This window comes from Diabrotica undecimpunctata, chromosome 9 (genome assembly GCF_040954645.1).
Source record: "Diabrotica undecimpunctata isolate CICGRU chromosome 9, icDiaUnde3, whole genome shotgun sequence".
NCBI lineage: Eukaryota > Metazoa > Arthropoda > Insecta > Coleoptera > Chrysomelidae > Diabrotica > Diabrotica undecimpunctata.
In genome coordinates, this window is record NC_092811.1 from 103,066,666 (window position 1) to 103,081,599 (window position 14,934).

Sequence of the window (14,934 nt, forward strand, 5' to 3'; positions counted from 1 at the left end):
AAAATGTAAAGAAAAGAAGAAAGCCTTTTTACAATACAGAACACAACAAACACAACAGGCATACATCCACTATAAACGAATCAGAAATAAAACGAATACTTTCGTTAGACAAATGAAAAGGGAACACTGGCAGAGTTTCTCAAAATAGATGGAACACGACCTGGAGAATGATCAGAGGACAAAGAAAAGAGATAAACGAACTAATAAAACCGAAACACGTTCCGAAGGAAACATGGGCAGACTGCTTTTGATCCCTATTTGCCAAAGGTGACGAGAATGAACCACCAACACCGGAGGTGACAGCAAACGAAGAAATAAATATTAAGGAGGTAGAGATAAAAGAAGCATAAAGAAAATCAAAAAACAGAAAACCACCCGGAGAGCACAGAATACTGAACGAACTTCACAAAGTACGGAGGACCAGATCTGACCAAACAACTACTAAAACTAATCCAAAAAATTATAGAAAAAAACAGAATTCGAACCCGGAAAATTTCAGAGCAATTAATTTATTAAACACACTACTAAAATTAACAACCAAAGTGATAACAAATAAACTGAATGAAATTATAACACTAGACGAAGAACAGCAAGGTTTTAGGTCGTGAAGATCATGCACCGATGCTATATTTATGAGGCAAGTGCAAGAGAAATCATTAGACTACAACAAACCGGCATATTTATTTTCGTGGACTTTAAAAAGGCGTTTGACCAGATCAAATTAAAGGACGTTATCTATTTATTATACGCAAGAGAGATACCTTTAGGAATAATCAAAACGATCGAAAATATCTACCAAAACAACACAATAAAAATAAAAGTAGAAATAAAAGTAAAATGGAGAAATGACGGGAAAGAAATGAAAGGCAGAATTTACAAAACAGCCATCAGACCAATAATGACATATGCGGCAGAAACACAACCTAACATGGAGATGACAAAAAAGATGCTAGAAACAGCAACTATGACAGACACACAGAATAATTGATGGTAAAACACTATGGAACAGAGCTAGAAGTATAGATATATGACGTAGGTGCAAGGTGGACAACATCAAGAGACTGTTCCCCAATAGGAAGACGATGAGTAGGAAGACCGCGAAAAAGATGGAATGACAACTTACTGGAGGCACATTAAAAAAAAAAAAAACAAACAAAGTGGTGTCTATATAAAAGAAGAAGACCTATAACAGAAGTTTTTTCATTTCGATGTTCGAGTTTAAAGATAATTTTAAAAAATCTAATAACAGACTAATGAAAGAGCTAATAATTGTCCCAAATTTATGATTTATAAGCAAATATTAGCTAGATTATCTGTCACCTAGTTATCTGTTATCTGTATGTACTTCTGAAGCAGAAACATTAACACTCACAGAAAAGGTGGTAAACAAGATTCGCGTGACTCAGAGGGCTGTGGAGCTTCCAGATGTTGTGTGTCTCTCCTTCTCCTTCTTCTTATTCTTCCTTTGCCCTATCCGTTTCGGACGTTGGCTATTAACAAGGCTATTTTGACTTTGTTTACGGCACCTCTGAACAGTTCGGTCGATGTTAGTCCGAACCATTGTCGCAGGTTATGCATCCATGAGTGTCGTCTTCTTCCCGGTCCCCTCCTACTGTCGATTCTTCCTTGGACTATTAACTGTAGCAGCCGGTACTTACTATGCCTCATGACATGTCCGAAGTACTCAAGCTTCCGTTTCTTTACGGTGAAGTAAAGAAACGTAAAGTAAAGGTGTGTCTCTCCGGGAGATCGAATCCCAAAAGAAGAAATACGTCGTAGAACAACAATAAGAGACGCTATCAAAAGGGTCGCGACGCTAAAGCTGGGCATTCACGTTCCGACTTGCGGTCCCACTTGGTAGGACTACTAGTTGGATATTCGTCTCCACTCACGCTCCGACTTGCTATCCAACTAGCGGTCCAACTTCAGTTCTAATTTGTTTTCACGACGGTGTACATCGCTTAACCAAAAAAACGGGTGTGGCAGTCCAGTGGGACTGCCGGTGGAAGTTACACTTCTATACACGCATTCGCCGTTACAAATTTATTTGGGAGTCAATCTGCACAATCATTACATATGTAATTATATAGGTAAGACATAGCAGAAAGAGAAACAGAATTAATAACAACTTACTAACAATGAAGGATTGAATCAATATTTTGATGAAAATGTATATTTTTATTTTCATATATGTATGAAAGGAGTTGAATGCAAAATTTTTTTACACATACTCTGCAGTAAAATTCATTGTTTATTTTGTTATTAATATAATAATACAATACAAATTAAGCTGCAATATTCATAAGTATTTAAAAATGACAATAATATACATATACATAGACATATACAATAAATATTGAAACATATATAGGAGGTACAAGAACTTCGGAGTCATGGAAAGTACTGAGAGGATTGAAACAAAACTCAAAAGAAAAAAATAAATTGGGAAATATACAGGACAAAGAATGGAAGGACTACTACAAGGAACTATTAACAGAACATAGACCACAATTCATTGGAAAAGAAAACAGGCGAAGACGAAGCAGATTCCCACAACAAGAAATAGAAATAACAGATAGGGAAATGAGAACGGCCATAAAAGCAATCAAAAATAAGAAAGCACCGGGACCTGAAGGCATCTCACCTGAGCTTATAAAATACGGATCAAAAAAATTACACCTGATGATACAATGGATATTTCAGAAAGCTATAAATGGAGAACAGCTCCCAAAGGAATGGACGGCGGCATATATGACATCTATATTTAAGAAAGGAGATAGAAAACGATGCGAAAACTACAGAGGAATAAGCGTAATATCATCAATAGGAAGATTATATGGGAAGATACTGCGAGAAAAGATAGAGCAAGCGATAAAAGGCAAAATCGGGGAGGATCAGGCAGGCTTCACGGCAGGAAGATCATGCATAGACCACATATACACACTGGAACAACTGTTGGAAAAGAAAAAAGCAAAAAATAGAGATATACACTTGGCATTTGTGGACCTGAGAAAGGCGTATGACTCTGTACCAAGGTCAGAACTATGGGAGGCAATGTACAAATTAGAAATACAGACGGAACCCATAGAAGCTACAAAAGCTCTGTATAAAGAAAATAAAGTGTCCATTAAAATGGGAACAAGAATCATAGGAGACTTCACCACAACAAAAGGGCTCCCGCAGGGTTGTTCCACATCTCCAACCCTATTCAAAATATACTTAGAGAAAGCCTTGACTACATGGAAAAGAAAATGCGAAGGCATGGGAGTACCGGTACGGAACGAATACCTATACACGTTAAGTTTTGCAGACGATCAAGTAGTGATTGCACAAGACCAAGACGACCTCAGCTACATGATAAAGAACTACCAAGGCTGGCCTAGATATTGACCTCACGAAAACAGAGTACCTATCTACAAGTGAAGAAGACATAGAAGATCTACAGATTGATGACAACGTAACAATCAAAGGAAAGGATAAATTCAAATACCTGGGATTTATAATCACGAAAAAGGCAACAACAGAGGAAGAAATTACACAAAGATTGGGACAAACAAGAACAGCAATCCGACAACTTAACTCAGTATGGTGGGATAGACACCTAAATATGAAGACAAAAGCGCAGATTTATAAAACATTAGTGCGAAGTATTATGACATATGGGGCTGAAAATTGGATAATAAACAAGAAAAACAGCAGTAAGATAGTAGCAACAGAGATGGAATGCCTGCGAAGATGCTGCAGAGTAACAAGAATGGATAAGAGAAGTAATGACGAAATAAAGCAAAGAACATCAATAGAAACAGACATACTAACATATATAGAACAAAAAAGACTAAAGTGGTATGGACATGTAAGAAGAACTAGTGACAGGAGATGGATAAAGAGAATAACCGAATGGAGCCCCATAGGAAGGAGGAAAAGAGGACGACCCCGAAAATCCTGGAGGAACGAAGTAGACGACGCTATGAGTAAGAGGGGACTAAACGATGGAGAATGGAACAACAGAGAGAGATGGAAACGGTTGAGCGAGGAAAGGCAGTGAATACTGTAGAATCCCTAAATATATATATATATATATATATATATATATATATATATATATATATATATACATAAAAAATACACTACAATACAGTGCAACATAATTCCATATATAATAATACAATACAAATTAAAATGCAATATCCATAAGTATTTAAAAATGACAATAATGTAATAATATTAATAAAAAAGTCCTCCCCGACTGGGAATCGAACCCCGGTCTCTCGCGTGACAGGCGGGGATACTGACTACTACACTACGGGGACATGACACAAATGTATTTCAAAATTGCCAGTTCTGGATCATATAGTGATTTATTGAGATTATTATTTTGAAATACAAAAGAATAATATAATTATGAACATTTAATAAATAATACAAAACATATCACATAAATAATAATATTAATAAATATTTTATTATATGTATAATATTATATGTATATATAACTTTATATAATATATATATATATATATATATATATATATATATATATATATAATATTAAATTATATATACAAAAGGAACATTTTTATATTCGAGACAGGAAGAGAGAGAAAATATATCTTCTGTCTCTCTCTTACTCATTATCTTACATATGTAATGATTTCACAGATTCACTCCCATACAAATTTCCAACGTGGAGAGCGCGTATAGAAGTATAACTTCAAAAATGTATCGAATAAAAACTACGCAAAATATAATTAGAAGGAGGAAAATGGCAGCATTGTGCTTGTTATCCTTATTGTTTGAAAAAAAGAAAAAAAAAATGTTGGATGAAGAAATTATTTGTTGATCGTGTGAAGTATTGTGGCGCGAAATTGCTAAATGTCATTAATGAGGATGATTACAAAAACTACCTCAGAATGGACCACTTCTCTTTTTTCGCTGTTGCTGAAAAAAGTTGGTCTACTCATTTCCAAAAAAGATACCGTCATGCGTGAACGTGTCAGTACTGAACAACGCCTTGTAGCAACTTTACGCTTTCTGGCCACTGGAAGGTCATTTGAGGATCTGAAGTTTAGCTGTAAAATATCTCCACAACTAGTGGCAAAGGTGATATCAGAAAATTGCAGGGCTATAATAATTTTTCGTGCAATTGAAAGTTATTTTTTATTATTTATTTGCGAACGAGGGATCTTTGCTCAGCGATGTCGGACAGACAGCAGCAATTGAGATTTTGTTTGGAGCTGATGTTGTAAGCAAATTGTATACAGGGAAGAAATATCAGTTACAAAGTGATCAGTAGTAAATTTATTATTTTAATTGGAAATAAGCCACAATATGAATTAGAAATTAAATGTTTTTGATGTTTGGACTTCCACTTCCAAAATCGTTATCAAAATATTCCGAAGTTGAAGTCGAAACGTCAAATAAATTTAATTTCTAAATATTATTCAGGATTATTTCCAATTAAAATAGTAAATTTGCGTAAGATGCCACAAGAAAATAACTTCAGAACAATATAAAGAAACAGTTACTTCTAATTTCAGTACATAGTACTGAAGTACAATTAAATCATAGTACAACTATGATTTAATTTTCATTGTTAATTCTTCTGTAGCCAATCCGGAGTGTTGGAAATTGTACCTGTGTGGGAGTGTCTGAAATAGATCTACAGAAAGGAAAATGATTTGTCCTAAGAAGAAGTAGATGATGAAGAATCGTGTATTTTAATATGCGTAATTTTCGTGCAATTGAAAGTTTATTTTCTATTAAATATTTGCGAACTAGGTATCTTTGCGTAGAGTAATTCATAGAAATCTCATATGTAACAGGTGCCGAAGGTCAATTGACTGAGGAAATTTTCGATCCGACCTGTGATCCGACTTCCAACTTCACCATTCACGCTCCCATTTCGTCGCCAGTCGGAAGTCGGAACTTAAAGTCGTCCCTCTAGATGTTCCGAGTCGTACCACTAGTTGTCCAACTAAATCAACCAGCCCACTTACTATCCGATTTCAAATCCAACTGCGGAAGTTGGACCACTAGTCGTACTAAACATCAGAACGTGAATGGTCTGTTTAAAGTGGAATTGGGCAGGATACGTCACACGATTATCTGACAACCGATGAATAAAACATATTGTCGAGTGGAGGCCAGGACAAAAAGCAGTACAGAGCAGAGGACGCCCACCAACTAGATGGACTGGCGACCTGAGGCGTGTTAGCAGTAATTGGATGCAAGCCGCACAAGACAAACATATATTAAAAGAGCTGAGAGAAACCTATGTCCAGATGTGGTCACGTAAAGATTAATATTAATGATGATAAGTAGGCGTTGAGATAAATTTAAAAATTGCTCGAAGAATAAAAAAAATATCGAAAATTGGAATAATCAGTGCATTACTCACCCAATAAGAGGTAGCTAGCACATTATGTCTGCCAATAAAAAAATGGAGATTATGAAATAGTAAAGCAGTAATACTTTGGTAAAATGTAAATGTAGTGAATATGTAATAATTAGTAGGGTTATAGGAGTAAAATTAACAATGCATCTTTATTGGTAAATAGTAGTGTATCGGCATATAATTCAAAAGTTTAAAAACTGTAAACCAATATTTTTTAATCATATTTTACAGTGTATTTTCTTTTTCAGGTACTGCTTCAATAATCCCGATTTCAGCATCACTTTCCATTCTACTTATATCATTATTACTGATGCTTGACTAGATTTTAGGTATTTTTTCTTAAAAAGTTTGTGATAAAATTACCAAAAAAATTGTAAAAATGTAAGAAATTGTATATAATTTTAAATGTATACCAAAATTATTTTAAAGCTTTTGTAAATATGTAAATCAGTGAGTATTGATACTATCAATATTTGTAATTATGTTTTCATTCTAGTCCATGAATAAATATTTATTTTACTTAATGTTGTTGTATATATAAATACAATATATCCCATTTTATATACCTAAAATAATTTTCCAAGAAATAACATGTAGAGTTATGACATAATTGGACAAATTGGATTTTTCTGGGATGAATGAATAATATAAAAGATGCAGACTAAACTGGAAAATTAGGGCCTGGGCGTCAAGGTTTAGTTGGCAGAAACTAGATTGCAGATATACTGGATAGATGCAGATTGCAGAGAGAGGTAGACACTTGGCTTTGTCAAGTTTCGTTGTTGCTACTGAAGATGTGGTGTGTTTCTTATTGAAATCACTATTAATAATTTAGGAAGCTTTTTTCCTAGTGTCTAGAGAATCTACAGACATTTACATCTACAGTTGCAATCAAAAGAGCCGAGCTTGGTCTGAAATTAAATGTTAACAACATACTATTAACAATGATCTTAGTAGCTCACAGTGAGTGGCGATATCATCTAGATAATGATCTAATGATTTGATAAGAGGAAAACACTGCTGATGCTTAAAAAAGAGATAGTTTTACCGAATTTTGCATAGAAAACAAGCTAGAGGTATGCGATAAACATTTTTTTTAAACTGTTCCAGCGTCGTGTATAGACTTGGAAGTCATCAGCAGATACTAAAAACATGTTCATGGAAAATTAGACAAGTAATTAAAGGTAATTAAAACACAAACTGAATGCCATATTTTCTCAAACCATAACTTCTTGAATAAAAGACTAACAACTAACTCAATATAACACCGAGGGCATTTTAAATAATGGTAAAGAAATGATCAAAAAAATATAATCTACTAGAACGGTGCGATAAGTACTTAGCCTAGATAATCTGCTATGCAGTTAGTTATAGTTAGCCAACAAAAGAAAAACGAAAATTTTGGACAAGTGGAGATTTATTTCTCAACATAATTTTCTTTTAGCTCGATACACTTGACCCAGCGATGTTCCAACTTCTTTAATCCGTGTGAAAAATACGTTTTCTCGATGTCTGCAAAGTAGGCTTTCGTGGTGATGATGACCTCTTCATTCTATTTAAATTTCTGCCCGGCAACAAAAAAAAAGTCACATGAGGCAAAATTTGGAGAATAAAGTGGATGGGGCAACAGTTCGCAGCCCAATTCGACAAATTTAGCCATATCGAAGACGGATGTATGAGCCAATGCGTTGTGATGGTGGAAGAATACTTTTTTTTAGTCGAATCGTCCCAATAATTCGGCGTAGTACGGACTTGTGACCGTTGTGCCCTTCTTCAGGTAGTCAATGTAGATCACCTCTTGTGAATCCCAGAAAATGGTGGCCATCGCCTTTCCGGACGATAGAACAGTCTTCGCATTCTTCGGAGCACGTCGCCGGGTCCCATCCATTGTTTCGACTGTTCTTTGATCTCTGGTGTATACCAGTGGATCTATGATTCATCAACGGATAGGAAACGATGTAGAAAATCCTTCAGAGTACGCTTAAATATAGTCAAACACTGCTCTGAAGTGGTCTCACGGTTGTGCTTGGTGTCCGGAGTGCGCAATTGCGGTACCCATAGCGCAGACCAGTTTCTCATGCCACAAATTTCATGCAGGATATGACATACCCGGTCTTTTGAGATGTTTACTTGCAGTTATCTCGCGCACTATCAGTCGGCGGTCTGCCAATACGAGATCGTAGATTTCTGTCATGTTATCCTCCGTGGTAACCATTTTCGGGGCTCCAAGGCATGGCTCATCAAAAACCGACGTGCAGCAACGTCGAAACTCGTTAAACCAATTTTTGATGGTAGCCATCGAAGGAGAATAGTCACCATAAACAGCAGCCAAGCAGAACTATATTAATTCCAAATAGATATAAAAACTCGAATATAACCGTAAACGCATATTTCGGAATAGACGTTAACTCAGACCATAAAAATTTGATACAGGTAAAATTGAAAAAAATCAAAAAGACACAAAATGAGCTAACACTGGATATTACAAAAATAAAAGACACAGTGGCACACCAAAAACTGAAACAACAAATTAAAGACGAAAAGGAAGAAATCGTAACATCAGATAATATTAACACGTGAAGAAATGCTACAGGCAGGAAAGATGTATAAAAAACATAAGAAGTGAATTACCTCAGAAATGTTAACACTAAATGTTAAAGGGATGAATGAACTATTTTACAAAGAACTACATAGAAAAATTAAAGATAAAAGAGGCTAAAGAAAAATGGTTAACACGTCAATGAACAATATAAAATTGAAAAAGAAAATATGATAGTTTTAATATGCATAAAAAATAAAAGAATTAACAAATACCAAAAATTGGTATTAAATTATCTTAATATCTGTGATGGCAAATTTATCACAGATATTAAGATAAACGTAAATTGTGGAAGGAATACATAATATATGAGAAACTCTTTACGAAAGATATTATTGGACATTACCAATGCGGATTCACTACCGGAAAGTCAAATATACACCAAATAAATGCACGTAGGCAAATTATAGAAAAGTCTCTAAAATACATCACATATACACACCATCTCTTCGTCAACTTCAAAGCAGCCAATGACATTGTCAAAAGAACTGCACTATATAATGAAATGCTGGACTTTGAGATCCCACCTAAGTTAGTTAAATTGATAAAACTAAAAATTCAAAACGTAAGCTCGTGCGTTAGAATAGAAGAAAACTCTACGTTCTTTAATATTAATAATGGTCTAAGACAGGAAGACGCGCTAGCGTGCCTTCTTTTCAATATTGCTTTGGGAAACGTAGTCGAGCAGATAAATATTAAATTGAATGGTAATGGTAATCCAGCTACCAGCTATACATGGATCCAGATATTAAGATACAGAGACTAAGATGATCCGGACAGTTTGCAAGGATGACAGATAATGAGTACACGAAGAGATTCTTCTTCTTGTAGTGCCCATCCGTTTCGGATATTGGCGACCATCATGGCAATCTGTATTTTGCACAAGAGATTAACATTCTCAAACGAAAGTTAAGATTCTAAGGTCAGAAGGTGAAGGGAAGTTGCTAGGAATCAATGAGAGTGACGACTTCTTTGCATGCAGGCAAAGATTCACAAATGATTGTCGAATCAATTATGATGATGATCATACATAAAATATAACGTTCAGGAACAAACGGGGCCGAATATTATAATAGCAGAATTAAAACAAGCAATTAGGACTGTAAAGAACGGGAAAGCAGTAGTCGCAGATCAGATATTGCTGAATCAATCAAATGCATTGATGATGAAACCCTGTACATACTAATAAAATCTATTCAACAGAATCTAAACAATAGTTTTTTAGTTAAACAAGATGGTTATTGTCCACCTTTCTGACACTACCAAGGAAAGCACACGTAACAGGGTATTAATAATACAGAGAATCAGATAATGTTGATGAGAAGGGGTCTCGCATACAAAAAGCAATATTTGAGACAGTAAGGAAATGCTACAGCCAGAAAAGATATACAAAAAAAACAGAAGTGGACGACCTCAGACATCTTAACACTAATGAAAGAAAGAAGAAATGTTTAGGGAAGGAATAAACTATGTTACAAAAAACTATATAAAAAAATAAGATTAAAGATAATGGAGGCTAAAAAAAATGGTTAACGGATTTTTTAGTTAACCGAGAATGGTTATTGTCCACCTTTGTGACACTACCAAAGACAGCACATGCAACAGGATATTCATAATATAGAATATTGTCTTTAATAAGCCACATACTTAAAATCTTCCTGAAAATAATACACGGAAGTCTCTACAAAAAAACTGAAAAGGAAAGCAATGGGAACCAAAGAAGCACTTTTCTCTTTTAATGAGCTGGTGCAAAGATGTTGATATGTAGATATGAATCAGGATCTGCATGTTTGTTTCAATGATTTTCAGAAAGCATTTGATAAAGTAAGTGATCAGAAACTTGTAGAAGTGCTAATAGAAAAGAATGTTGACAGTCGAGACATACGTATCATAATTATGTAATTAAGATGTCTCGTATCGTAATTAATCTGTAGTGAAATTAAAGAGCCATCGTCAAAATTGACAACTATCAAAACATAAAATATGGAAATTAACAGAGGCGTTCGGGTGTGTGTTGTTTCCATTGTTATATTCAATCTTTACAGTGAATATATTTTTAACAAGCATTATTGGAGGAAGAGTAGGGTATAACAATCAACTTAATTTATGATTTCAATATAAAATTGAGTATAAGAGTGTTAAAATGGTACATTTTATCTACCTTGTTGTATGGGCTGGAAAGCTGGACATTAAAGATAGAAAAAATAAATAGAAGCATTTGAGATGTGATGTATATACGGATGCTCAATATACCGTGGATTTAAAGAGTTGTTAATGGCGAAGTACCGAGACGATTACAAAAAGTGAGAAATGATTAAAATAATTAAAGGGGACACACTGAAATATCTGGATCATATTACTAGGGATGAGAAGTATGAAATGCTGCCACTTATCATCCAAGGAAAGATCAAAGGTAAGAGAAACCTTGGTAGAAGGAGGATTTCCTGGCTGAGAAACCTTCGAGAACAGTACCATTGCAGCCCAGTATACCTCTTCAGAGCAGCTTCAAATAATGTACGAATAGCTATGATGATAACCAACCTCCTATAGGAGAAGGAACCACACAAACAAGAAGGAATCAGATCAAAACCCTCATGCCTAAAATGACCAAAAATTTAAAAACCAATTTCAAACAGAAAGAAAAATGCATGACTGACAAAATCTTGAAGCTCTAATAGATAACAGGTGGACACATGGTCTATTTGACAAACAAGGAAAACTATCGTAACCGAAGAAGACAAACTAGTGATATAAAGAAAATATATGTAGCAGTTGTTGAATGACGAAAGAATACAATTTCTTCATCTTCTTTGCCTATCGTTGGACCCATTAAACGTGTTGGTTTCATATACGAGTATTTTAGCTCCCAATGCAGTTTCTCCATATTTCAAAATACTTCAGCAATTGTTTTATTTCTTCTAAATTTCTTCTTTATAAATCCTAGTCAGCTTACTTCTCTGCTGAATTAGAGTTGATTTATCAATAACGTTCATGGTTATTATGACAGGGAAATAATCACTATCATATAAATATCTTAATGTGTCCCAATATAATAAAGGAGCTAGCGATGGACTGCATAAAGAGAGATCTATAGCAGAAAATGTACCAGTGTATTCATCTAACCTAGTGGGTTTGCTAGTGTTTAGTAAAACTAAATTTGTATTACCAATGGGATTATTTAAGAGCTTACCACGTTTGTCGATTTTGTTACTTTCCCAAGAACTGTTGTGACAGTTAAAATCGCCAATTATTATTTTTGGGTGTGAAAAATTTGAATCAGTAGGATGAGGTGAGTATATATTGCAAATATTGATTTTCATGTTGTGGTTGACTGAAACTGCAACTATTTCGTGGTTTGTTTGCAAATTGTATTTCAGTTGGCCCTATGTCGCTCATTACGACAATTGTTGTTCCGTAGCTTTTTTTTTAATGTCACATTTTGGTGTTTGAAATAGATATCTTCTAGGCATAAGGTATACGATTGTCAGATAAAAAGAGGAACGACTGGGTAAGATCCAAAACAAAAGTCGAGGACATAGCAACAAAAATTGCCAAAATTAAATGGAGCTTCGCGGGCCACACTGCTAGACAAAAAGACCAACGTTGGAATACTACAATACAACATTGGAGACCTTACGAAAGTAAACTACCAAGAGGAAGACCACAGTTGAGATGGGTTGATGATATTTAAAGAATGGCCGGAAGAAATTGGAAATATGTTGCTCAGGGTAGAGACCGATGGAAGGAGTTGGGAGAGGCCTATGTCCAAACATGGACGACAGAAGGCTGAAAAGAAGAAGAAGGCATAAGACTAATGGAAGATATTCGTGTATAAGAAGCTTGATGGATTCTATATGTGTAAAATAACCACGGGATTCCAATGTAACATGAATGAATTGGTGATTTTAACTATTTATTAGAGAACTTGATTCATAGTTAGTTTCATCCGTAGAAGAAAGACTGCTTAGCAGCAATTTCTTCTTATAAACATAGTTTATCTTTGTTCCAATCGAAACCCATTTTTGTACTCCAATTGTTGTTTTGACAAATTGGACTTTGACTTGACTTCAATTTATTGTTGTTGTTGCGGATCTAAAATAAATTTAGTATATCTAAAAAAGTTAAAAATATTCTTTGTATCTGGTTAAGTTATAAGATTTGCGAGGATTTGTATGACTTTTCAGTGTTTCATAAAAATAATGACATAAAAATCGTATTTAAAATTTATTTTTAACAAATAAAAAAAAAACAATAGGAAATAAACATATAAATAACAATTATAAATAAATATATAAAAGTTCATTTAATACATTTTTGGGATTCAGTCAATATATCTAAATTATAATAATACAATATTGCACTTTCCCGCGTGGTTAATCTATAAAACAAAAATATGATCATTTACATTGCTACGTTAAAGACAATTTGTATGATCAACGGTCGTGTGTATGCTTAAAAACCTATCAATCAGCATCAACAGGATACGATTTTAGCAGTGTTTACATTTCGCGATAATATACTATGTTTAAATAAAAAACCATTGTAAGAAATAGTGCCTTAACAATAAGAGTAGACAGATGGACAAGGACAAGATCTATTAGAGGCAAAATAAGGAAGGGTTATTTGTGATATGAATAATAACAATATGTAAATTGCTTACATGATGAAAAGGGACATAACTATAAAAAAAACAAAAAGAAAACCTACAATAATTGGTGGCATTTGCGTTCGTATTTCTCATTCCATGTATGAGTTATGCTGTTAAGAACTGCATACTATTGTAAAATATTATTCTCTACATATTGGCTCCTCATACTTTGCACCACGCTCAAACATATTCTTTATTTTAGAGAACTATGTATGAACTTGTGTAAATGATTGAATGATATCGTATTACTGACATATTATCATTGTGGAAGATGGCACAGGCTAATGTGAAGCGCTAATCCTGTTTAAATAGCTGTCCAACTATGTATTTGATCGCCGAAACTCCTTACAGTTACCAGTAACCTTATTTCCATAGATATTTTGTAGCACAGATAGATAACAATACCATTGATTGCTCGAACTAACTCGAACTATATGTAATGTCTAAAATACCTTTTTTTATTTAGCCATTAGTGAGACTTTCATTTATTTTTTATTTAGCTCTAAATCCGATGCTAGCAAATATCAAGGAAAATATACAAGTAGAAAACAAAAACAAATATCGCTATAAAGCTTGACAAAGAAATAAAATCTACAGGTGGATACACTAGAATGAATTAGCAATTTGTAAAGTTAGGGCTATTTATTCCTGTTTCATCGACTTCAAGAAGGCATTCGACAGGGTCCGACATGAAAAACTAATAGAAATACTGAGAAACAAAGATATAGACAGACGAGACTTACGAATCATTATCAATCTGTATTGGAATCAAAAGGCCAATATAAAGATAGAAGAACAAAAGTCCGAAAATGTAGATATAAAGAGAGGAGTAAGACAGGGCTGTGTTCTGTCACCATTACTGTTTAACGTGTACAGTGAAGCCATATTCCAGGAAGCGATAGCGGATCTGGGTGATGGAATCTCTGTAAACGGAAGAATAGTAAATAACATAAGATTCGCTGATGACACCGTTATAATGGCAGACACCCTGGAATCGCTACAAGAATTGGTAATTAGAATTAACGATTATTGCATTAGATACGGACTAAAAATAAATAAGAGAAAAACTAAATTCATGATTGTCTCAAAAACGCAACATGGAAATGAAAGATTAATGATAGAGCAAACCCAAATAGAAAAAGTAGAGACATATAAATATCTGGGAACCTGGGTTGATGACAAAAATGACCAAAGCAGAGAAATCAAAGTCCGAATTGAAACTGCAAGGCAAGCATTTGTGAAAATGAAGACAATGCTTACCAACAGAGACCTTCAGTTGCATCTCAGATTGAG

General features: G+C 34.3%; 1 protein-coding gene across 2 annotated transcripts in view; it reads left to right on the plus strand.

Moving 5' to 3' along the window:
- LOC140449827 (uncharacterized) overlaps positions 1-6,918 on the plus strand; it is a 126,038-nt gene extending 119,120 nt beyond the window's left edge. For both annotated transcript variants that reach the window (XM_072543185.1, XM_072543186.1), the window contains one exon: positions 6,643-6,918. In XM_072543185.1, coding sequence (XP_072399286.1) covers positions 6,643-6,716 — 74 coding nt within the window. In that variant the 3' untranslated portion in view covers positions 6,717-6,918. The remainder of the gene's footprint in view (positions 1-6,642) is intronic.
- The last annotated feature ends 8,016 nt before the right edge of the window (positions 6,919-14,934 follow it).